General features: G+C 34.4%; 2 protein-coding genes across 2 annotated transcripts; both read left to right on the top strand.

The window, feature by feature from the left end:
• Positions 1 to 1,800: 1,800 nt before the first annotated feature.
• On the top strand, positions 1,801 to 3,165 carry LOC132314194 (disease resistance protein RPM1-like). The gene is made up of 2 exons (XM_059813087.1): positions 1,801 to 2,031; positions 2,083 to 3,165. Exons 1-2 carry the CDS (start codon positions 1,801 to 1,803, stop codon positions 3,163 to 3,165), a joined length of 1,314 nt encoding a protein of 437 aa, XP_059669070.1.
• A 5,227-nt stretch (positions 3,166 to 8,392) lies between these two features.
• LOC132311692 (peroxisome biogenesis protein 12) lies at positions 8,393 to 25,006 on the top strand. Its single transcript, XM_059809734.1, has 10 exons — positions 8,393 to 8,615; positions 11,055 to 11,160; positions 12,634 to 12,782; positions 13,606 to 13,855; positions 16,766 to 16,875; positions 17,830 to 17,904; positions 22,045 to 22,131; positions 22,328 to 22,414; positions 23,387 to 23,524; positions 24,518 to 25,006. The coding sequence occupies exons 1-10, from the start codon at positions 8,508 to 8,510 to the stop codon at positions 24,587 to 24,589; spliced, it is 1,182 nt and encodes a 393-aa protein (XP_059665717.1). The 5' UTR covers positions 8,393 to 8,507; the 3' UTR covers positions 24,590 to 25,006.
• The last annotated feature ends 359 nt before the right edge of the window (positions 25,007 to 25,365 follow it).

Raw genomic sequence — 25,365 nt, forward strand, 5'->3', positions numbered from 1 at the left:
TTTATGTAAAATATATACGGCCACATATGATGTATAATTTTTTTTATTTATTTCCAGCAGTCTGTTAATATACACTGGCATGTCACCAATGTGTAAAATTATTGTGTATTTTTCTTTCTCCTCCCTCTTTCTCATTCCATTAACAAATCAACCCTATATTAAGTAGATTTGTAAAAATTATATGGGTCCAGGCATCACAATGATTGGTTGTTATTGAGAATATATTTTTACACAAAAAAATATAAAACAACTGTTAGAACCAAAAATAAATAATCCAAAATTTTTGTATACATATCAGATTTACACAATAAAAAAAAAATACACAACGCTACAGAATGGAAAGGCCCCAAATTTCTTTATTTATTTTCTTATATGGACAATACTCCGAGCATCTCCAACTGTTGTATATATATATATATATATATATATATATATATTTTTGTATAAATCTGATTTGTCATAATATAAACAAATAAATAAAAATTGAAAGTTATAATATAAGGAAATAAAAATTATGGGGCCTTTCTATTGGCTAAAGTTTGATAATAAGAAGAAAATAAAAATTTTAGAAAGCTTATAATATAAAGAAAAAAATAAATAAATTGAAGTCTTCCTATTAGCTGAGACCTTAGACAACCGTCTAAGTCGCCTAAAGGTGAAGCCGGGCCTTTATCAAATGCTGCAGCAAATGGTTGAAATAATCAAACTAGCAGATTTCATTCACCTTTTTCTTCTTTTTTATATAAGGTGGAATACTTGACTTTTCTTTTTTGTATGATGGTTCTAAGTCATTGGTTGAAATAATCAAACTAGCAGATTTCTGGAATCATTGGCCTTTTTCTTTTTTCTTTTATAAGGTGGAATACTTGACTTTTCTTTGCTGTATGATGGTTCTAAGTCATTTTTTCAGTGATTTCTCAAGATTCATTGCCTTCTCTCATGGTATTCACTGCTTTAAATTTACAACAAAAACAGAAAATTGAATATTAAAAGGAAGCGATAGAGATGGCAGAAATTGCAGTGGTCTTTCTCCTTGAAAAGCTTACTCTTTTGCTTAATTGAGAGGTGAAGCTGTTGAAGAATGTTCGCAAAGAAGTCGAGTCTGTCAAAGATGAACTAGAGCGCATGCAGGCCTTCTTGAGGATTGCAGATTCAATGGAGGAGAATGATCCTGAATTGAATGTATGGGTTAAGCAAGTGAGAGATGTTGCAGACCACACTGAACACATTCTTGATAAATTCATGCTCAACTTGGCACCACGTCAAGGCCATGGATTCTCAAGTTTCGTGCATAAGATTGGTACCTCTATAACGAACTTAAAAGCCGATCATCAGCTTGCAATTGAGATCCAAGGTATAAAATCTAGAGTCTGCGAAATCTCTGAGGGGCATAAGAGATATCACTACAGGTATTATGCACATGAGAGAGGCTCGAGTTCAAGTGTTGCAAGCAACACATGGCAAGATCTTAGAGCGGACGCTCTTCTGATTGAGGAAGCTGAACTTGTGGGCATAAACAAGCGCAAAAGGGAGCTGATTGAACGGTTAGTGGAGGGCGAAGGAGAGCTTGTGGTAGTCTCAGTGGTTGGAATGGGGGGTTTGGGGAAGACCACCCTAGTTAAAAAAGTCTATGATGATCATGAGGTGAAAAAACATTTCCCCAACCATGCTTGGATCAATGTTTCGCAATCATTTAAGATTGAGGATCTCATAAGAGACATGATTGAACAACTGTATGGCAAAATGAAGTAGCCAATACCTCAAGGAGTAGATACAATGAGCAGCCAAAGTCTAAAAGAGATGGTCAAGGACTTTCTGCAGCACCAAAGGTATGTGATTGTTTTGGATGATATATGGAATATAGATGTATGGGAGGCAGTAAAACGTTCAATGCCTAATAGCAATTGTGGTAGCAGAATAATAATCACCACGCGCTTTGCTAATATAGCTGCAGCTTTATCTGTCAATTCAAGCATCTATTACCTTCAACCATTGTCTCCAGAAGAGTCTTGGACCCTTTTCTGCAAGAAAGTCTTTCGGGATAACTTTTGCTCTTCTCATTTGAAAGATATCTCTCAATAGATATTGAAAAGATGTGAAGGATTACCGCTTGCTATTGTGGCCATTGGTGGGGTTCTATCATCAAAAGACAAGTCTAAGACTATTGAATGGGAACTTATTAGTCGCAGCCTTGGTGCTGAATTAGAAAGCAATGAGAGTCTCAAGAATGTGACGAAAATACTCTCCCTTAGTTACTATGATTTACCCTACTATCTAAAATGTTGTTTTTTGTATCTGAGCATATTTCCTGAGGATGATCTTATTGAACCTATGAGGCTGATTCGGCTATGGATTGCGGAAGGATTTGTGGAAGGAAAACAAGGCAGGACACTTGAAGAGGTTGTAGAGTCCTACCTCAACGAGCTCACTAATAGAGGCGTCGTCCAGATTGCAGAAACAACAACAGGTGGAAGGGTCAGAAAGTGTCGTGTGCATGATCTTTTGGGTGAGAACATTCTTTCAAAATCAAGGGACTTAAATTTTGTCAACATAATCGGTGAAAACAAAACAGTTCTACATGAAAAGGTTCGACGCCTATCCCTCCACAACGCATGTAACAATACATTGCCGAAAAAGAGCTCTCCCCATCTTCGATCTCTATTCACATTTAGGGGTTCATTGTCCAACTCATCTATACGTTCATTCCTTGGTTCCGCTAAGCTACTCAAGGTGTTAGATCTTAGAGGTGCCCCAATAGACCAATTCCCAAATGAGGTTGTCAATCTTTTCCATTTGAGGTATCTAAGCTTGAGGAGTACCATGGTGGATAAGCTTCCAAGGTCCATTGATAAGCTTCAGAATTTGGAGACATTGGATCTCAAATACACCAATGTCTGCAAGTTGCCGGGTCAAATCCTAAAGCTTAAGCAGCTGCACCATCTGTTGGTCTACCGTTATTTAGAGATCACATCATTCGTGCCTTTTGGTGCCAAACAAGGATTTGATGCACCACTTGGAATAGGTTCATTGACATCATTACAAAAGTTATCTCGTATAAGGGCTGATCAAGGTGGAAGCATACCAAGGGAGCTGGCAAGTTTAACTCAACTGAGGAGGTTGGGCATCAAAGGTCTAAGAAAAGAAGATGGCAAATTTATATGCTAGTCCATTGAGAAGATGAAGAACCTCCGGTCATTAGATGTAACATCAGTAAGTGAAATAGAGTTCATTGATATAGATTCTATTTTTTCACCTCCACCATTACAACACTTGTACATCGAAGGGCGTTTAGGGACAATACCTGATTGGTTTTGTTCACTCCATAACTTAGCAAGATTACGATTAGGCTGGAGCAAATTACAAACGGATCCATTAGATGCCCTCAATGATTTGCCCAACCTCGTAGAACTTGAACTAGATCACGCTTATTATGGGGAAGAATTGAGTTTTAAGGCCGGAGGCTTTCAGAAGCTCAAAATTTTGTGGCTTGGAAATTTGAAAAAATTGGCATCAGTTTCACTGGATAAAGGCACAATGCCTTCTTTTCAGAACTTATCCTTTGATCGATGCAAAAGGTTAGAGATCCTGCCATCAGGCATCCACTACCTATCCAACCTCAAGTTGCTCCAATTTTATGGCATGTCTGAACAACTTGCCTCAAGGCTACTTCCACATGGACATGGTGAAGATCACTAGATAGTGGAACACATCCCAGAAGTCTATTTCAGGTAGTGGCAAAAATGGTCAGAGGAAATGATGGAGCAATACATACCAATGGGCCATCCTTGGAACCCGTGGCATATGGTGTTCTCTCTGCTTAGGCTAAAACTCTGAATTATGACATCGAACTTGTGGCATTTGCTTGTCATTCTTTTATTTTGTTTTATTTTCTTCTGCCTTAATGAGGTATGATCAAACTCATTATAGAATGATGATAGCCTCAGTAGTCAGTAGTGGTCATGACAAACCATTTAACCACAGTACTAGTGTCTGAATTTGTGTGTTTTTTTCATAAAGTTGTATCTTTTCCAAATTTTGACCAGACTATCATATACAAATGTGTTTTTTGAGTGCCTAATACTTGTACGCAGGTTCTATAAAGGATCTTCCTGAAGAATTAGCGTGGAATGAGGCTCTTCTGGCTTTTGAAGCTTCAAACTAAATCAAGAGCGTCCTGAAGAGTCATTGCAGTGAGAATTGGAATTCCAAAGTACCAACCTACTTAGCAGAACAATCAAAGAGTAAAAGTCATAGTTTTGAAGGCATTTAACGTGATCAGGTCATAGCTTTTCATGCAATTAATATTAACTTATTAAGATTATTATATTTTTAACTTCTTGTGTCACGGTTTGTTATTCAGCCTCATGCTGCAAACTCTTCTGAGTATCTGAAAATGTCATCCAACATTATCATGCCGAGAAAACTAACCTCGTATATTTTCTCAGAAAAAACAAAGATAAAATGCTACTAAAATGCAACACATAAATCAGAAACGCATGTATCAATCCAATGAAGGTTATGCACCCATGTCATATTATCCCAGCATGTAATTTTCTTATGTAATGGACCAGAACCATTAATATTAATTAATCAGTCTTTAATAAAAATTTGACCATTCCAGAACATTGTTCTAATCAAGTTTCATCAAATCTTCAAAATGTAATAGAATAAATTGGAATGTAGAAGATTGATTTCATTGTCTTCAGATGGACTATGTACTCCATAGTCCATAGTGGGATATAAAATTATTGACTTAATCATATAATGATTCCATTATCCTAATATCAGATGGAATCTACATGTGTACATAATATGGAATTTATCTGCGCAGTTCAAATTCGAACACCTTCCTTGTACTTCCCCCTCAAAGTGGTGTGTGTATAGGGATTGTCACAAAATATTATCAAATGTTTTATATGATATTAGGCTTCAACTTGGAAAAAAAATAAAACTTTAGCAAATGTAATTTACAAATCTTATGAGCCACTATATTCAGCTCGATGGCCTAAAAGTAACTAGTTTTCTGCTTCTTACTGTTCCATGTTAAAGGACTATTCTAAACAATGTTATAATAGCCTGAACAGCTTGCAAAGTGTGAAACATGGTAATCCATTACTTATATTATACTATAGGAGATGATATTGTTACTCCACACACCCCAAAAAAAAAGTGCATTTTTTTTTGCTGGAATTCTTGCCTCAACAAATACTCCTCCTGAACCAAATATATTCATGTTTCTATCTTAGAATTTTTACTCTTTGCTACAGTAATAAGCTTGATTATAATTTACCGAGTAGTAAAATTTAGAATATAGTCATATACGTACAGTGAATAACTTGGTAACCGTTTCACAAAAAGAAGGACATTGAAACATCAAACTTCAATCCATATATATATCTTAAGAAATTGAGTGTTTTTCTCTTTTTTGAAGTGTCAACATTATTTTTCTAATTATCATTGCTAAGATTGGTTGCATGGAATTGGTGCCGAATTGGATTTAAATTAATTTTTCTCCAATTCGATGGCAACGGAACATAGCATTACAAAAGATGAGAAAATAAATTTTAAAAAAATTAAAAAATAGTTCCAATGCGCAACTTTAAGCACTGATGTTTAACACTCCAAAATAGGAATGATAAAGAAAATTGAGGATCCACAAGGAGATTTACATAGAGATACAAAGAGCTGAATAATACAATTGAACATAAATTCATTCCTTTGAAATTATTTATTCGGTGCAAAACCTATTTCTATTTCTTTAATTGACGTTTAAAACCTCAATTTCGTATCCACCACCATCATCAAAACACCACAACATGATTTATGTCATCACTAATTTGAACCCATCTCTTAGTTTCATGTAATTTGAATTTAGATGTAGGGAATAAAGTAACAAGTATATCTAATGAAAAAGTAAAGGAGAATGATTACAATTGGAGGATTAGGCCTCCCTAACCTAAGCTCCCTCAACAATGCAGCTATCATGAAGCATATTTGGAATATTATCAATGGCAGCAGTCAAAGTATACGGGTTAACTGGGTTAAGCATTACCTGATTAGAGGTAGGCGCTTCTTCTAGGAACTGAACATCCCTCAATCACGCTCCTGGTGTCGGAGATCAAAAATTACTTCAGCTTAGAGTCTTAGACATGCCACCAAGTCCCTTGTTAGCTCCAGGATTGGAAATGTTTCTTCCACCCGCTTTTGGTATGATCACTGGCTCCCAAGTGACTCTCTCCTGACAAGTTTATTTGGTTACCATCTATGTTACATGGACTCTTCAAAAGTAGTGAAGTAACCGTGTCTGATACATGTTGCTCGGGCATGAGTAAGGGATATATACGTTCGACACTTTTGGTTGGACATGTACTTAAAAAGCATATTCAATCGTTAAGTTATATTATATTATTACTTTAAAATGAGTTAAAATCCTATATTGAACACTAAATTAAATATAAAAAAACATTACTTTACTCAGGAAAATAAATTAAACCAATTAAATAAAATTAATATTTAGCAGTGTCAGTGTATCATTCTGTTTAGAGATTTGACATATCGGATACTTACCAGTGCCCGATACACATACCCGAGTCCATGTAACATAGTTTACCATCTCCTACAAGATCTTTCTCTCTTAAGCGTGTACCCTTGCTGTCGTCTCTCCTGCCTCCTCCCCTGTCCCATGGAGCCATTTGGTTTGGTCTACATTCAATATCCCCAGGCACTCCTTCGTTCAGTGGATGGCTATTCTCAACAGGCTACCCACCAATGACCAGAAGAGTGTTACTCATCGTCATATATCGAATATCTGCCGCCTTTGCAATCTGACTGAAGAATCCATCAATCATCTCTTCTTTGTCTTCCCTCTTGTTTCACCCATTTAGAGTTTTGTTCAAACTAAATGTCAGGTTCCACATCCTTGCATCTAGCTGGAATGATCTTATTCTCGGGTCTTTATGCCGCTGGAAAGGGCGCGAAAGTATCAAACACTTGGTGTGCAAACTTGCAGTCTCGGCCATTGTTTTAGATTTTTGGCTCAAAAGAAATGCCAGTGTTCAGGGATTCTGCCACTACAGCTTCCTCGATTCTGAAGCGAATGGCTGATTGCATCAGAGAGAAGCTTCTGTCTTGCTCATATTGAAACTCTCATTTGGCGCGCAGCATTGTTTTGGACGGTATCTCACCAATTCTTTCCTCAGACGGACCTCTCCTTGGTAAACCCATTGTCTCATTTCTAACAGTTGCAACGGTTAGATACTGTAATTGAGTTTGGGCCTCTTACCTTTGGGCCTCTTGTTGCCCTTAGGCTGTTTGCTTTTGCCCGTTGCTTTTGCTTCGTGTCTTTTTTCTTTTTCTTTTTTATGGGCTCGGCCCACCTTTTGTACATTGTTCATTTTTTTTTTTTTCTTCTTTATAACATAAAATGCTTTTATTAAAGCCCAAAAAGAAAAACAAGCCACGAAGCAAAAACTAACATAAAATGCCCATTTTTTTTATTTTTTAAATTAGCATGATTTCATGTCATGACTTTCAATCTAATTTCACGGGGTGTTAGGAACTAATTTGACAATAGTTTCAGAAATATTTTATAATAATTTTAATTTTTTTAAAAATTATAATATAAAACCCAAAGGCTCTTAATTTAAAATTTTGTGCCAATAAATTTGTGTAATAATTCAGCAAAGGACATAGGTAGTTTCTCATTTCACATGCACATAATAAAGAAAATTTTATGTGACAGTTTAAAGAAAATTTGAACTTCCAACTCAGTAAATGGACATGTCATTTCTCATTATATTATTTTTTTTACTCCTCTCACCCTAATGCTTACGTAAATATGTCAGTGAATGGGCATGGCCAAAAAAAAAATCATGTCTTTAATTTTGATCAGCCAAACTTTGTTTAAATTAATACAAAGAAGTAAACAAATGGATTATTCTTTCAACAGAATTTGTAATTATTCATAAATACATATTTATGTTTATTAGTGGTACTTTATGATAAAATAAAAATATTGTAATACTGACTAAACTAAATTTATTAATTTAAATAGTGACCAGATAATCAAATCATGTTACATAAAAATGGTACCTTTTTTATTTTTAAAAATTTTGAAAATGGTATTGTTAATTAACTTCTTCTTTTTTTAAAAAAAATTTCATGGCAACCAAGCATCCAAAAAATAAAAATAAAAATGTGATGAATGCATTTCACTTTCAACCTAAACAACATTGTCCTCGATTTAATTCGAATGAAGAATAAGTAGATATTTTTGTCGTTAACTGAAAAAAAAAACAATGCATTTAAAAAAAATAAAATAAAGAGCAATTATCATTTTCCAAAAATTATATACCATCATTTTCCAAAAATTATATATGGAGAATAGGAAAGACAACTCTTATCACATTTCCAATATAGAATCGGTGAAGGTGAGAGAGAAATTATACAATTTTGATATATATATATATATATATCAAGAGTGACAGAGAAAGAGAGGAGAGAGAAAGATGTTGTTTCAGGTGGGAGGGCAAGGGACTCGTCCCACCTTCTTCGAGATGGCCGCAGCTCAGCAGCTCCCTTCCAGTCTGAGATCTGCCCTAGCCTACTCTCTCGGTGTACGCAATCACAAACGCACCTCCCTCAAAACTCTCCTTGTTTTTTGAATTAATTGCTCTGAATCCCTTACAATATCATTCACTAGTTTACTCTGCAATTATACACTTACTGAATACTGTTGCTTTTTTTTTTTTTTAATTAGGGTTCATCAAAATTACGAAATGCTTTATGGTTGTTAGTTACTTTGCAATTATGCTTTTACTGAATACTATTGATTATTTATTTATTTATTTATTTTTTTCTCTCTCTTTTCAAGTAGGGTTCATCAAAATTATGAAATGCTTCGTGGTTGTTTTAGTTGCTTTGCAATTATGCTTTTACTGAATACTATTGTTTTTTGTTTTATCTCTTTTCAAGTAGGGTTTATCAAAATTATGAAATCATTGAAATGGTTGGATGTTTGTTTTAGGTCCGGAGCTTATAACATAGATATATTATTATTATTTTTTTTAAGTCTGGATTTTACCATATTTAATAACTGGCTTAATGGTTGTCGTGTATAAATAGTATTTTAACAAAATTTATAAACCTATTTGATTTATTCTTATCACATAGGATACGGTAACTTGTCATTGTAGGCTTACATTGCGGGTCAACAGTATGTGCTTGATTATGGAGGACATGCTCGGGATTAGGTTCTAATTTTCATGGTGTATATTATTTGTTGTTGATAAAGGTAGTTACTTAATGCTATTGCTGCTTATGTGGGATGCTAAGAGGGAAAGACTGGAGAGAGAATTACCCTTTTCCACTATTTTTGCAATGAGTGATTTACGTTGCATTTGGATACGCATTTTCATGCTTTTTAGTCCGGGATTTTACCATTGCAATAAGTTACACTATTTGTTTTTATTTTTATTACTTATAATTATAATGTATGAATCTAGAGTGGAGATAAATGTTAAACTAAAAGTTTGGAGCAATAGTATATTAGTATGAAAAGGATCCAGTAGCATGTAGTTAACTGGAAGGATAATCTGACAACTTATGTAGCCAATCGCAAATAGTTGGTACAAATTTTGTTGAGTTGGCTTGATGTGATGAAATGGTTTTGTGATGCAGACTCTTAACACCACCATTACTTCAGAATTCATACAGCATGAAATTCCATACCGAATGTCTCATCTCGTCCGTATGAGATTTTATGGTGTATGTTATTTGCTGATGATATTGTTTAAATTGATAAAATTAGAGGAATAAGTGTTAAATCAGAGGTTTGGAGGCAAGCTCTGCAATTAAAATGATTTAAGATAAGTAGGAGTAAAATTGATATATGGAGTATAACTTAGTAAATTTAGAGGTACCAAAGAGGATGTAGTGAAGATTGAGGATCAAGAGATACCAAAATTCAAAATTTCTGTTTTTTAGGCTCAATTATTCATTATGAAGAAGAAATTAGAGATTGTGTTAATAATATAATCAAAGCAGGATGAACTAAAAGGAAGAGTGCATGTAGAATATTATGTCATCTGTTGTTTCTCTAACAACTATTAGACCAACAATTCTTTATGGAAGACAATGTTGAACAATTAAGAACAACAAATGGATAAAATGGTTGTGACAGGAATAAGAATGCTAAGATGCATGTGCAACTAGACAAGAAATGATAAAATTAGAAATAAACAAACTAGTGAGATGGTTGAAGTAGCACCCCTTGGTGATAAAATAATAGAAAATTAATTAAGATGGTTTGGACATGTGCAATGAAGACATTAAGTGCACTGGCTAGGATGAGTGACGTGGTCTGCCTTAAGGGTAATGTTAGAAGAAGGTGAAGACCAAAATTAACATAGGTAGAGTTAGTAAGAAAATATATGATAACATGTTGTTTGACTGATGTTGTGGCCGAGCAAAATATAAGAATTAGTGTTCATGTTGCCAATCCCAAGTAATGGGGAAAAGACTTTTTTGTTGAGTTGAGTCAATTCAACCAGTTAGTCTAGCCAAACTTCACAACATAAATAGCGAATTTTTAACAGTTTCCCAAAATTGCTTGATATAGGTTCTCTTCTCCTCAGATTGATGGCAAATTGTAATATGGAATGTCAGGAAACCATTCAGTGAAAGATCTTAATGCATGATTTTAATGGATACAGTAATTTATGGGGGTATTTATCTCATGGAAGTTAAACTGTGTTTTATAGAAGATTCATACAAGTATGTTGTTTTATTGTTGCCTCAAGATTTGGTTGTTCCTAACTCCATCATTTTGTTTAAGTGGGTATATATCTCCGAATAACACCTAATTTGTTGCAACATTTTGGTCTCCCTTAGCTGTCACTACCACTGGGCATCTTCTGAACTAAATGTTGAAGTTCTCGTTGTTATGATTAATGTGCTGGCCTTGCCTTGACTATTATATTTTGCCTTTTAGTTTTAAAGCTAGATTACCATTGTCTTCTGCGTTATCATAGATTATTACTTGTCTAATCTTGCAGGTATTGGCTTTACGTAGACCAGTCCTCCATAGGGTTTTAGACTATGAAGATGAGTTCTTCGCTTTGCTGATGCTAATTCTTGAGACCCATAGCTTACGAACCACAGGTTTTTTTCCTCTTATTTTAATTCCTTTTCACCAGTTTTTCTATGCCAGTCTCTGCTTCATTTATTGAATATTCGAATCTAATTCCCTCTGGGAATTGTATTTTGACATCATTACTTTGCCAGATGATATTCTAAAAGTAATTGCCGCTGCCATCCAAATGTACATTTTATTTATAATGAGTAAATTATTAAAATTTTATTCGAAGTATCTTGAATGGGAATTCCTTAAGGAAACATACCAGGTTTAATAAGTTTTTCTGTTTCTTCTATTTTTTGCATTAATTGTTTCATTATTGTTTGTTTGACTACCTTTTTTTGTGCATGTAGTGGTCTATACATATTTTTGGTAAAGCCTGTCAACTACACACACTTGCATTATTCTATGAGATGTGAACCTCTTACAGTTGCTGTTATTTCTGAGACAATGATTTTATTGTGTTCGAAGTTCTCTTTGTTTCCACTCTTTTTTGTTGGGTCTCAGGTAGAGATTATAGATCTTTAGAGGAAATTGTTGATTTTTTGGCCTCTTTGAAGGTGTAGAGGCTGTTTTTGGCCTTGTATTTGTTCTCTTGGGATGCGCTCCCCTTTTGAGCGCTTTATATACAATTCTTACTTATCAAAAAAAAAAAAAAAAAAAAAAAAAAAATTGATTTTATTGTGTTCGTGTAGTTCCATTTTAGGATCATGGCCAATAAAGTTACAGGCTGATTAATGTGCCCCATTAAATTTCTTGGCTGTAATGGTCCCCAATGGGCTCCATAATTGCAATTTGGACAATGATTATGAACTGTAGTTTAGTCATTTCTACATTTTTCCTTTTTCACAATTTGACCATGAATTTTATGAACTGTAGTTTAGTCATTTTCTCCACTCTTCTTCTTCCTCCTCCTTATTATTTATTGAATTTTGTTTTTTAGCAATTTTAGGTTCCAAATTCTTCATAAACCTAATAGCACTACTCAAACATATTATATGCAGGACTAGGATTAGATTTTATATCAAGATCTTGTGACATTTTATTTGGATCAACAAAGACCCTTCAGAGTGTCTTTCTTCTTCAGTTTGTGTAATTGGTTTTTAGTGCGTAGGTCAACAACCAACTCCAATGTGTAAATTTATTTGGTAGTGTGTCCCTGTAAAAGATTTGATTGACATGAAAAGTTCAAATTTCAATTTATAACTTGTTCCACTATTCTGTTTCGTTGATCCTTATTTCTTAACTCCCTTTGCTTACACATTGAGGGGGAAAATAAAGAAAAGAAAAGGAGAAGAATAAAGGAGGAAACTTCTGTTACTAATTGACCACCTTCACCTGGTTTTGATTCTTCTCAAGTACATTATTCCTAGTGTTATGCAAATGTGTTATATTAAGACCTAGATTGTGTTTTTGTTTATTTTATTTTATTTTTTTAATATAAAATAAAGTTGCTTCTTCATGGTTCCTGCTTAATTCATTCTATTGTACTTTCTCAGATGCTTCTTTTTCTGAGTCTTTATATGGCTTGCGAAGGAGAGCAGTTAAGATAAGAGTGAAGATGGATAGTACTCGTCCGGACTTAGGTGATAGAATCCATCACTCAGGGTTAGAGAAGCACCAAAAAGTTCTCTCTGTTGTGTTCATGGTACAGAAATTTTCTTCTGTTTTTCAGTTACAAGTTTGTATGGAGAAACTTGAATTTGTCTTTATGATTGGAATATCAAATTATGCTCTTGTTTGTGGGTGAATTCCACATATTTATCGTTCTTTTGTTGTGAGGACATTTTTACCTATCGAAGGAAAATTTTCAATGAGATATTCTTTTTTCTTACGCAAGAACTAGTAATCAGTTGGTAGACTTTATGAAGTTAAAATCCCTGTGCTGGTGAACTAATGACATGCATGTGTCTCATAATTTATATCCTTGCATATTATAGTTGTTCTAGGAATCTATAGTGCACTCAACTAATATTAACTTTCTATTTTTTAATGTGTTACCTCACTTAAAATAAAGATCAAGACAGTTCTCAACTCATTTTGGCCCTGTTCACTGTTTAGATTGACTACATGAATCCTTTTTTGTGATTTCGTTCGATTTAGGGTCACAATTTTGTCCTGCCTGCAGAGTTGAGCTTGGACACAGACACACATGCACACTTTAACCTTACTCTTTCTCTTATTCCAAAAAGGACGAGAGAATAGAGATATAATGGTGATCTTGTAATCTGTAGTTGAATTTTGAAACCTTTTATTATTCCATATTGATATTGTTAATGGATCAGATTTTGTCCTGAACACCTGCATAGCATATGAGTACATTTTATTTACAACTTAAAAAATATTTATCCATGAGAAATATCTACTCTTAATGCTCTTGTAAGGCCAAGGGGGAATGTTATTTGAAGTGGATATAAATGCTCTTGTGAGGCCAAGGGAGAGTGATATTTGAAGTGGATATATTTGTGTAGGTTGTGCTGCCGTACTTTAGGTCGAAATTGCATTCAATCTTTAACAGAGAAAGGGAAGCTACTCTTCAAGCAAGTTTATGGGGACATGATGATGAAAGATTTGATGATGCTGATTATCTTGGTGGAGCTGGTAATTCTTTTGTTTCAACAGGTGGATCAGATGTAGCTTCATCATCTTCATCACACTTGATGAAGAGGATTCAGAAGATTATAGGTGCTTGCTACCCATGGATACATGCTGGAAATGAAGGTGAATGCAGCTTAAGTTTTTGTCTATTTTGTTTTTTGTTTGTTTATTTATTTTCATATTTATATTGGAAGTTATACCTATGGGATAAACATTGGCTTGATTAATATTTCAGTTTAGTTTATAATTCAAATATTTGTTTTTGTTTTTTTATTAGAGTAAACATTTAATCAGCAATGTATAATTTAGATTTTTTTCTCATTTTTTTAGTTTCATTTCTTTTCCTTCTCATCCTTTGTGTTCGATAGATTTTTATATTATTTCTTTGTGGATCACGGATCATGATCTAATAAATTTATGATATTATATTATATTAATTTATTTATATTTTTGCTGCATATGCAAGTCTCATGTGTATGAAGTCAGTCAACTTTTGAGCTTAGTTTTATTTTCCCTGGTTTCAGGGATGAGATATCCTATTCATTGTGACATATCGACCGATATCTCTCATGTCAATTAATTATAGTGATATTTTGATAGGATATAAACACCACATCTTATTGATATTTTCACAAAATATTACAATAAATTGATTGGTATATTGCAAATCATCAGAAAATTGGGATATTTTGGGCAATAAATTGCATAGGATGTCACAAAATACCCCACTAACCATGCTTTATGTCCATATCATACAGATGTTTCATAAAGTGCATATATTCCTTTAATTTGAAATGTACATGTTAACTGTTGGATTAGATTATAATAAGTTGTGTTACATGTATAGAGTACTAAGCAAGTAGGCAATTTACCCAATGAAACTAATTTCTGAAGGGGAGAATGTAATTATATTTTTGAGTTTGAACTACATAAGAGCTACATGTAATACTGACTGTAGGACTGCATCGGTTGATTATTTTACATATTGGTTTGTTGTGGACTTGATGGTATATTTCAACTTTATTAATAATTATTTTCAAGTTTCACCCTTATTGTTGTTATTATTATTATTATTTTATTCTATGATATTATAGTTTATCGGTGTTCTTTATATTCCCAGTGGCATACATATTTTATACCCACACATCGACACTTGTCAAATATACATTTTAGTTGCAATATTTTGTTTTAAAATCATGCATTTGTGTCTTGATCAAGACTTCCAAATTTTTTCTTTCAAATCCTTCTTTATTTGCTGTTAGTATCCATCCTTTTTCTTTTTTCATAAAAATCATGATATCATTATGTGATTGCGATATATTTATCAATATATGCGTACTTGCATTTTCGTTCTTGTGATATAGCATTTGTCAATTCTTTATTATTTGTTGAGCTTAGATTAGAAGTTGTGTTCAATGAACCAATGTCTCTCCATATTCCTTCTTGAACTTGAAGTGCTTAGTGTTAAATAAGGGAGATGCCATGTAAGCTATGACAAGCTCATGAGTCATGGCTTTGTCATAACTCTGACCATATCAGTATTTAACACACATTTGCAATGAGCAGAACATGCCCCTTGGGTTAAGCCCTTGGTCATAACACAAATTGAATACCACATCTTTAAGAGTTCCATGATATTTGATTTTTAATACTTATCAAAAAAAAAAAGAAAAAGAATTGATATTTGATTTTTAATAATATATGTTATCCTTCAAAAGTGGTAAAGGATTCCAACTACATTTCAAATAGAATTAGATGGAACATGCTTGTCCATTCTTTTCTATTTTGGTTGCCAACTTATTTCATTTTAATTTTTGAATTTATGTTGTACCTTTTTTCATTTTGATGAACAAATATTTTATTAAGGACAAAGGTAGGGATTAAGCACCTTCCAATTTTTTTTTTGAAAAAAAAAAAGAGAACAGAAAAGGATAGGGACCAAGCCAATCTTCTTGTGGGGTAAGCACATAAATTTAAGGTGTTAATAGTTGGACAAACTGAAAATTAACAACTAAACATTTTAAGAGCTAAAGTTTCAAGTGTTGAAATTTTAAGTGTCAGTCATAAATCGAAAATTTATTTCATACATTTTTGAGCAAGTGTTCAGTATTTTGGGATAAGTGAAGTTTCCCTTGCTTAAAATTTTATGCGATTTTAACTCGCATCCATATTGTGTTACCTTACTTAAAATTTTATCTGATTTTAAGTGGCACAAATTCTTTTCAAGTGGCATCTATATTTGTGTTAACTAATGCATTTAATTGAATAAACACTTAATTCGGGAAAAAAGAAAAAGAATAAGCACTTAATTTATTCAGAATTAAGAATTGAATAAATTTATCAATCAGCACCTAAATCTCAAGTCAAGAGAGAAGACTTGCAACAAGTTCAGAAATGGAATCACATTCTCTAAACCTTTAGAGGCACTCCAATTGAAAATATATCTAAGCAAATGGAATCCTGTTCCTGTGACTGATGGCAGTGGGGAAGCCCTTTACAATTGAATACTCAACCTCCTCGATAGTTCTACTTTTTCCTTACAAATGGACCAAAACAAGGGAATCTTCTGCAAAAGGTTTTATCTTTTCATTACTTGGTTTATTTCACCAATCACAAAGCAAATGTCCATTGTGGCACATCCAAGAGCAAGTGAATTTGAGGGCCTACTCGCACCACTCAACATAGGAAAAAGAAGTGATACCAACTAGTGGTCCTTACACATTATACATGTATTTCGGATTGACAAGAATCTGATTACAGATGAGCCAATTTTAAACACCTATAGTTCACCACCAATCACGTAAGGATGTTGCCTTCGTAGCAACGGGTAAAATACACACATCTTCTGTCTAAAACTTGATCACCTTAACTTTAGACATGGTCTGATAACAGGAATTTAAAGATCATGTGATTTATCTGAATTTATATCATAATTTGCATCTAGTTTATATTATAATGCTTTCTATCAAGACTTGATGTATTGTTCTCACGGCCATCCGAGTCCCTTCTAATCTGAGATTTTTAACTCTGCAGGATTATCATTTGCTTATCAGCTTTTATATCTCTTGGATGCTACTGGGTTCTATTCCCTAGGATTACATGCACTTGGTATTCATGTTTGTCGAGCTACAGGGCAGGAGCTGGTATAGATTTATATAGAATTTCTATTATTTGTTCTTTAGATTTGTTCATCTTGCTGTTAATCTATGCATTTTTTATACAAGCTTTTTCCATTTTATATACATCCATCAATCTTGTCTAAAATGATACGACAGCGAATGGTTTATTATCAACTATTTGTTTCTTGTCCAAAAAGCTTTCAGTACTTTATCAAGTTTGTGTGTTTATTTCTTTTTTTGGTCCTGTCAACCAAACAATTAACAATTAAGTTTGTGTGTTTATCAAGTTTGTGTGATTATTCATGAGTAAATTAATTGCCACTATTATTAATTTGCTTTGTTGAGTGTGAACTTCATATACTAACCGGGAAATGTACACATTTGATTTGGAGATCCTTTAATTCTTTGTATGCATCTTTGCTTGCATCATAGTTCTCTTCCAAAACACCTAGAGAGTCTACTTTACTGTTACTTTTGCTGTTATTTTCCTATTTTATTGTTTGCATCTTATGGCTACTTTAATGACTAGGTATGTTGGGGGTATATCATTTATTTATTTATTCCCTATATGGTGTTACGGTTTATTGGCTAAATAAGTGAGCATCAACTCTTCAAGTGTTGATACTTTCTGATTTGAGATATTCCACAATGCTCATAACTCTATGTATCTGTTAAGGAATAATGTTGTGCCAATTGTTGTATTTATGTTACATTTATTATGATGCTAGGAAATTCAATCAATTAGTATTGGATGCTTTCTAGGATAAGCTTTTGTGTACCTGGTTTTGTCCATCTCATTCTCATCTCATCAAGGAACCAGAGAGATAAAACATAGATGAGAAGAAATGCATATATACAGATATATCTCATTGGATGGATGTTATATTTTTCCTTGATAGATCAAAGTACCAATCCTTGTCATTTTTATTTATTTTATCTTATTATTTTGAACTTCATAATTTTCTGATGTCAAGGTAGATGGATACTTCTTCGAGAATTTCAAAGGTAAGAAGCCGTGAACGTGAGAGACTCCGTGGCCCTCCTTGGTTGAAGGTTGGTATTAACGCTCTTAGTTCAGTTCATTACTAGATGTTACTCTCTATGTTCTTTTGTTTGCCTGAAGTAATAAAACTAATTATTTAATCCTGCTCCTCCATTTCAGATAAAATTGTATCAGAAATGCATCTAGCTTTTTGCAATATATTTTTCTTTTCACTCTCTATTTTCTATTTTATATGTTGGCTTCCTTGAAGACAAGCAGTGGAACTGTTTAAGTTGGATGACATCATGATTTATTTCATTAGTAGAGGTGTCATGCTTGCATTGATTAGCCTGATAAACGAAATCTTTTTCTTGTTCTATGATGTAGTCTATATTCGCTCGCTATATATATATATTGAGTTGGACAAGATTGACTGAGAACTTAGCAACCCACAGGACACCAAAAAGAATAATACAAAATAATTTATTAATTAAGAAAATAGTCAAGATGTGGAAGTGGTTCTTAAAGATACCCATCCTGAAGTTTTCTACTATTTGTTCTTTTTTTAGTTGGGTTATGGGGAGAAATTGTATATCTTTAGATGAAATCGTGGACTTTTTGGGTTCTTTGGGTCCATAGGACTCCCTTTTTTGGTTTTGGTATTTGTACAGCTCTTGGGACGCGTTCCCCTTTTGAGCGCTTTCTAATACAATTTTACTTATAAAAAATAAAATAAAATGGTTGACTGCTTTAGATAGTAGAGTAGGTTCTTGCTGAGGATGTGGAACAAATATCACATGAACGCGGATAAATGGAGATTCTACATGGATGGAAAACCACGGGTTGGGGATTTGGTTTATGATGTAATGGAGCTTGGCTTGAGCAGATGCCAAACCGCTAGCATTTGGTGGGAAGAATTAGCGACATGAAAACTTTTTATCTTGTCGGAGTTAATTGACTTCCCAGTTTTGGCAGCTTGGTATAGAGACCATGTTGGAGTATGCGGAGGAGACACCTAGTGTATATGTGAGAGCACTTGTGGTCTCTCTCTCTCTCTCAATGATTGGCCGAAGTTCAATCCATGGCACTCAACATGCATGAATCAAGAAATGTTGCTTGATATTTATCATATATGACTTAGAATCACACTTCGTTTTGCCCTTGTATTTAGTTGGTAAGTCACAAAACCTCCAAGGGACCCATTGACATTGTGCTTTGACTGCAAGATGATTGTTAATGTGATCCATTGGCATTGCGCTTTGACTACATTATTATTGCTAATGTGATCCATTGGTCACATTGTAACCTTGCTCCAAGCTTAAGGAGCTCCCGCAGCCCAACTCCACAATTATTGTTGCTGTTTGTGATGTAGAGTGGGGACTAGCAAGGCAATGAAGAAATTGCTCATGGAGATGGATTCTATGCAGGTCTAAGAGACCTCGTGGTAAGACCCCCCATGTCTAGGCCCTAGACCATGATATTGCACTAGGTGGTCTTAAACTTGCTGCAGTGGTATAGGAGAGATCTTTTTTTTCATTTTTTTTTTTATCCCCTGCAAAAAATTCCCACAGTACTCTTGGGAAGACTTGAACCCTCTACCCGCCACTTTGAAAGGAGAGGAAGTACCACTAGGCCACAGGCCTTGGTAGTGCTATAGGAGAGATCTAAGTAGCACAAATTGTGACACAATGTGACACGCTTATGCCAGCACTTCAAATCTAAAAAGTAGGACGTATACGCCGCATGGACACAACTAAATATAAATATAAATTTTTATCTATATGCATCTATTGAGTAAGAGAATCATAGAACTCTTATTTATATTTAATTTCTCTACAAAGAATTACAGAATTTAGAAGATGAAGGTATCCAAATATCACAAAGACTATTCTATTATATATGTTACTACTCTCTCTTTTATCATTCCAATTATATATTTGTCCTTTATATATGAAATAAGTGTCATAGCATGCCTGACTTGTGACGATGATGTGTATAGCATCAAAGTTTCTTAGGAAGAGAAGGTTGGACACTTTTGAGGTGTGTTCATATAGTTTTGATGATTGTTGTACGAGCCTACCGGTTAGATGTATTTATGTTATATAAAACTTGCATTGGGAGTTTTAGGGATGTGGGGGCCAGTTATCTTGATGTGTCCAAAATAACGAAATTTATATTCAAATTATGGACAAGTCCATGAAGCGTTGTACATGTGTCCTTGAAGTGTTGGTGTTAGGTATGTGTCCAACCCACAGGCTTGACACCTTCGTAGAAGTGTACTTACTTCTTAGGAAGAAATCCACGAGACAATGGGTGTGAGTGATGCAGCAGTTAAAGCAGAAGTTTTTTGGCACATGGTTTGTACCTTGTGTGGTTTAGTTGGTACCACATATCTACAACTACCTAAGCAATAGTGTGGGTTTTGGAGGTGGAAGGATGATTGATAAGGAAAAGGAGCTTCCATTTTGCAAGATTAGTAGCTGAACAAAGTTTCTCGTTTTTTCTAGGATTAGAAGCATTACTCTTGAAGTCTTGTAAGTTTTGACTTCTGAGTATACAAAATTATTTTTTATTAGCGTTCCATTGTTGGCCAAAAGCTTAAGGATATTCCATTATTCAAAAGAGGTAGCAGCAGCACTGGTCTTTATCATAGCTTAGGATGGAAGGTCATGAATGACATTCCTCTTTTCCCAGTGTTGATCTCCTTTAGTCGAGTTCCAGGAAGGGTGAATTAATTTCAAACAAAACCTTTTAGCATTAAGTGGCTTTCTTCATGATCAAACCTGCTTTCTCATGCATGGCGATCCGAGCTTATACCATTGCATTGTGCAATGAACCTATAACTTTTTAGGCCTAAGCTTTGATCGTAGAGTAGGACAAAACTAGACCAAAATTGTTTGGCCTGATTTGTGTGAAGCCCATTGATGGATTTGCAACGAGGACCATATTGTAAATTTTCTGGGTTTCCACTTACACATGTAGGAAATTAAGCCTAAGAGTCAGAGACTAGTTCAATATATCCCCATCATACTCCTATGGATGACGGTGGGCCTTGGTGCACGATAAGGTTGCTCCATTATGACCTGGAGGTCACAAGTTCGAATATGGAAACAGCCTCTCCATGCGGAGGCAAGGCTGCGTGCGTTTGACCCTCCCCAGACTCCTCAATGGTGGGAGTCTCGTGCATTGGGCCAGGGAAGGGGAAAAAAAAAGGCTTCCTATGGATGTGAAAAGATGGTATCCCCTTTATAAAACTAAGATATGGTTCACATATTGGCCCTATTTTCTCCTATTCTTAAATATATATATTTTTATATATTTTATTGTTTGTTGAATAAAATGTGAATTACCTGGTTAAAGAAGTCTTTGTGTCCTAAATTATAAGCCTCCTATTATATGGGTGACATGTTTAAACATGTAAGACTGGACATAATTTTGTAGTCAAGGTGTCCTGTCAAAGAACAAGCTTGTGCTTATTGGAAGATTGTTCCACATTGTGTCTGGTGGTGTTTGTGGCGTGAGAGGAATAACAGATCCTTTGAAGGAAAAGAATCGTCTTTAGCTAATTTAAAAATTCATATTCTTCGTTCTTTATTCTCTTATGTAAGACGAAGTGCATGCTCCTCAATTGATGATTTCTTTGATCTCTTGGATTCCATTGGTCCTTAAACCTTTCTTCTTGTATTAGGGACGCGTTCCCCTTTTGAACGTTTTTCTAATATATTTTTACTTATCAAAAAAAAAAAAGTTGTGAGCCAATGAACAACATAATGCTCAAACTTTTGCCATTTATTCGAGCCCAAAGAAAAAAATATTTTGCTCTTATATTTTAGGATCTAATGCTCAGTTTATCACAGCTATTTCAATTTACAAATATTCTTAATGTTAAACAAGCAATGAAATCAATGCCATTGTGAATAAAAGAAAAAGAAATATTTAAGCAGTGCTATGACTGTCCTTGTGACTGCTTTTGCATTAAATTTTCTGGTTATGGTAGATAAGTTAATGATCATCTACTTTGCCATAATCAGCAGCAAGTTGTTACAGTTCATTAGATAATTCAAGGATGGTATCAGTCCATAGACAGCTATGATCCAGTTTCTGGTTAACAACCCCCACCCCCACCCCCAGTTTTCATATGATTTGTCATAGTGTTATCCTATATGTAGGAAGTTCTAATCAAAATTTATTTGATGTATGTTACCCTTCAGGCATTACAGGGAGCATTGCTGAGCTGTACATATACAGTTCTTGACTATGCACAAACTGGTCTCATTGCTGCAGTATTCTTCTTTAAGGTGAGTGTGTTCACCCTTTTGCACTATTTAATGTTGTATTATTGTTATTATTATAAGTGTGCCTCGTGTTTTTTGTGATTGACCAACTATAATTGGTTAGTTTGTAATCATGTTGAACCTTGTTCTTCAACCACCACTCCCTTTTCACCCTACAAATTCTCTCTAAATTTCTTCTATTGATGTGGATATCTCACAGATGATGGAATGGTGGTACCAATCTGCTGAGGAGAGAATGTCAGCTCCAACTGTGTACCCCCCACCTCCTCCTCCTCCACCTCCAAAGGTAAGTGAGTTATTCTATGATGCATTGGCCGCTTCTCTCCATCAGTAATTGGCATGTTCAACACATTTTGGTACTACACATGTATCTCTTCTAACACTGGTTTGTTCACTTGGGAAAAGATTTACCTTTATTTGCTCAAAGAACATAGAGAATAAGTGCCTTGTTTCAATGGAACTCATTTTACTATTGCACTTGTTTCACTTTTTAATTACCTGTTATCACCACATATAGACAACTTAAAAAGAAGAAGAGAAGAAGAAGATAAATGTACCTATTTATGCATTTGACTGAGTAATTTACAACTACATGCACACATATAGATGTTGCCCTGTATCTAGATTATAAAAATTTGCACCATCTGACACCAATTGCCCCCTAGCCTGTTTGGAAAAGTAGCACTCAATTCCATGACCTCAAATCATTGGCTTTCCATCTCTCTCTCTCTCTCTCCTATATATATATATATATCTCACACACACACACACACAATTATGCAGATGTGTATGTACACACACACAAGTATCACAGAGGATTGTGTGGAAAAAATGATTATTGACTTTAGAGAGGGAAAAGAAAGATGCTCTGATAACTTTGCTTATCAAAAGAACGACCTTATGATAATACTATTACCCGATGCTGGTGTAGCCTATGTAGTGTGCGGAGTCGGATACAGACCTGACCATTATCAAGAAATTTTGCACAAAGTGGTTGCTTTCGTACTAGAACTCGCTTTTAGTTTGTCAATCCAAGCTTTTGCCATTATGCCAAGCAATAGCCCCTAAAGATGATCTAATGATAATATCAGTAATTTGTAGGTTTTATATGCTGTCAGTACATATGGATTTTTTAACATAGTAGCATCAATTCATTAGATGCTTAATAGATAAAATTGAAAATAGACTATATTTTTGCTGCTGTATTGCCTTGGGAAACTCAGTTCTTATAAATAATTTAGTCTATCACAAAATACAGGTAGCCAAAGAGGGGATTCCACTTTCACCTGATAGAACAATATGCCCTTTGTGCTCACAAAAGCGTGCTAATCCTTCAGTAGTTGCAGTTTCAGGGTTTGTCTTCTGTTACGCCTGCATATTCAAGTATATTTCTCAGGTGAGTTCCTCAGACCGTTACTTGTTGCCTTTTGACTGTAAGAATGAAAATTACCAAAATGTTTTTGATGAACATAAGTTTTGTCCTATGCATAATAGTCTGAATTCAAATTAATCTACTTGCATCATTTTGTTGAAATGATAGCTTATTTATCAGTTCTTCCTGTTCTTAGCATAAATTCTTAAAATAATATCTCCGCGTTTATAATCCAAAAATGTGAAGTGTTAGCAAATAGATTTCAAAGGTGGAGGAGGTATTTGTTGAAGTCCTATCTGAATTCACACTATTATGCAACTAGATTAATTTGCAAACATTTAATTCACAAAACGGGCTGTTAGCTTGAGTGGTATCTCATCAATCCTATGAAGGGAAAGGTACCGGGTTAGCGGTTGTGACATGGGTGCATGTATAGAAGTATATATTTCTTAAATTTTCCAATTTGGTATTTGGTTATCTCCCAATTAGTAATCACAAATTTCATTACCATTATGCTTATGGTCTTATTACAACTACATCTAACACACCATCTTCCATAGTAGTTGTTAAAATCTTGATTCTGGATCTTAGAATCTTACGATTCTACGATCCTAAATTGCCAAAACAATTTTGATCCCATATAAAATCTCTGAGAAGTAGAATCTAAGTAGGATCTGTAGAATTGGGAGTAGGATCGTAGAATCTCATAGAATCTTCCGATCCTATGGCCATTAAGCATATTGGCTTGCCAAAGATAGGAGCAGGTCGGTTTGCCAAGATAAGCCAGTGACTTGAATTGGAAGTAAGCTATTCGTCTCACCTTCAGAACATAGCCTCTCATGACCTGGATGAGGACTGCTTATCTAATTTGGGCTCTTTGCTGTTAGCCAGTATTTTCCTACGCTATGCTCCTTCGATAGTCTCCAACCAATATTTTTATAATTTGTATGACTATCTATCTTTAAAATGTGTGTATGTGTTTTTATATATTTAATTCCTAATATTCCATGGCTGCAGTATAAGCGCTGCCCGATCACATTGATGCCTGCAACAACGGACCAGATAAGGAGGCTCTTTCACGACATGTAGAGATCCTGTCAGGAAAATATTGGGGTTACATTTTCGTCCACCCTTCACAAAGAATGCAAAAATTAAGCTTAACTTGATAAAGATCTGGGATTCAAGTGGAGGCATTGCTTACTAAAGTGAATAACATTTGCAATATTGTTGCTGTAGTATTATTCCCCACACGTTGATCTTTCATATTTCTTGTCTTCTTCCAAGTAGAATCAGATGTAGAATGGTTCGATTCCTTCAGAATAAAAGGTTTGTACGAGGCAGATTACTGACAGTGCAAATGATCATTCGAACGGTGTATTACCTCGTCGTGTAAAAACAATCTTTCAATTTATTTGTTCACATCTCCAACTGTTTCAAATCTTGTAGAACTATAACCACACCTTCTATTTGTGGACTTTTAATTGCATGCCACATTTTTCTTTGTTCTGATTGGAGATAAATATGTGACGCATGAATTTAGTTTAGAGAATGGCTTTAATTTTAGAGCATGACCTCACCATAGAGTGGAGGATTCAAAGAACCTCAGAGAAAGGAAGCAGTCATCTGATCACAACGACAAAGACAGTTTGGAAGATTTGAAGTTCTTGTTCTCCAAGAACCATTTAAGGGGGAAAAGTGGTTTTAATATATATATATATATATATATATATATAAACACACACACACACACACACACACACACACACTCAACATAACCAACCAATTAGCACCAACCCCTAACAACTAACCAATGTAAAAGAAGAAAAAAAAAAAAAAATTACTAGCTATACTATATATTATACAAG

The sequence above is a fragment of the Cornus florida genome, unplaced genomic scaffold, assembly GCF_030987335.1.
Source record: "Cornus florida cultivar Cherokee Brave unplaced genomic scaffold, ASM3098733v1 CherokeeBrave_3.0.0_Hap2_Chr06, whole genome shotgun sequence".
NCBI classification, from domain to species: domain Eukaryota; kingdom Viridiplantae; phylum Streptophyta; class Magnoliopsida; order Cornales; family Cornaceae; genus Cornus; species Cornus florida.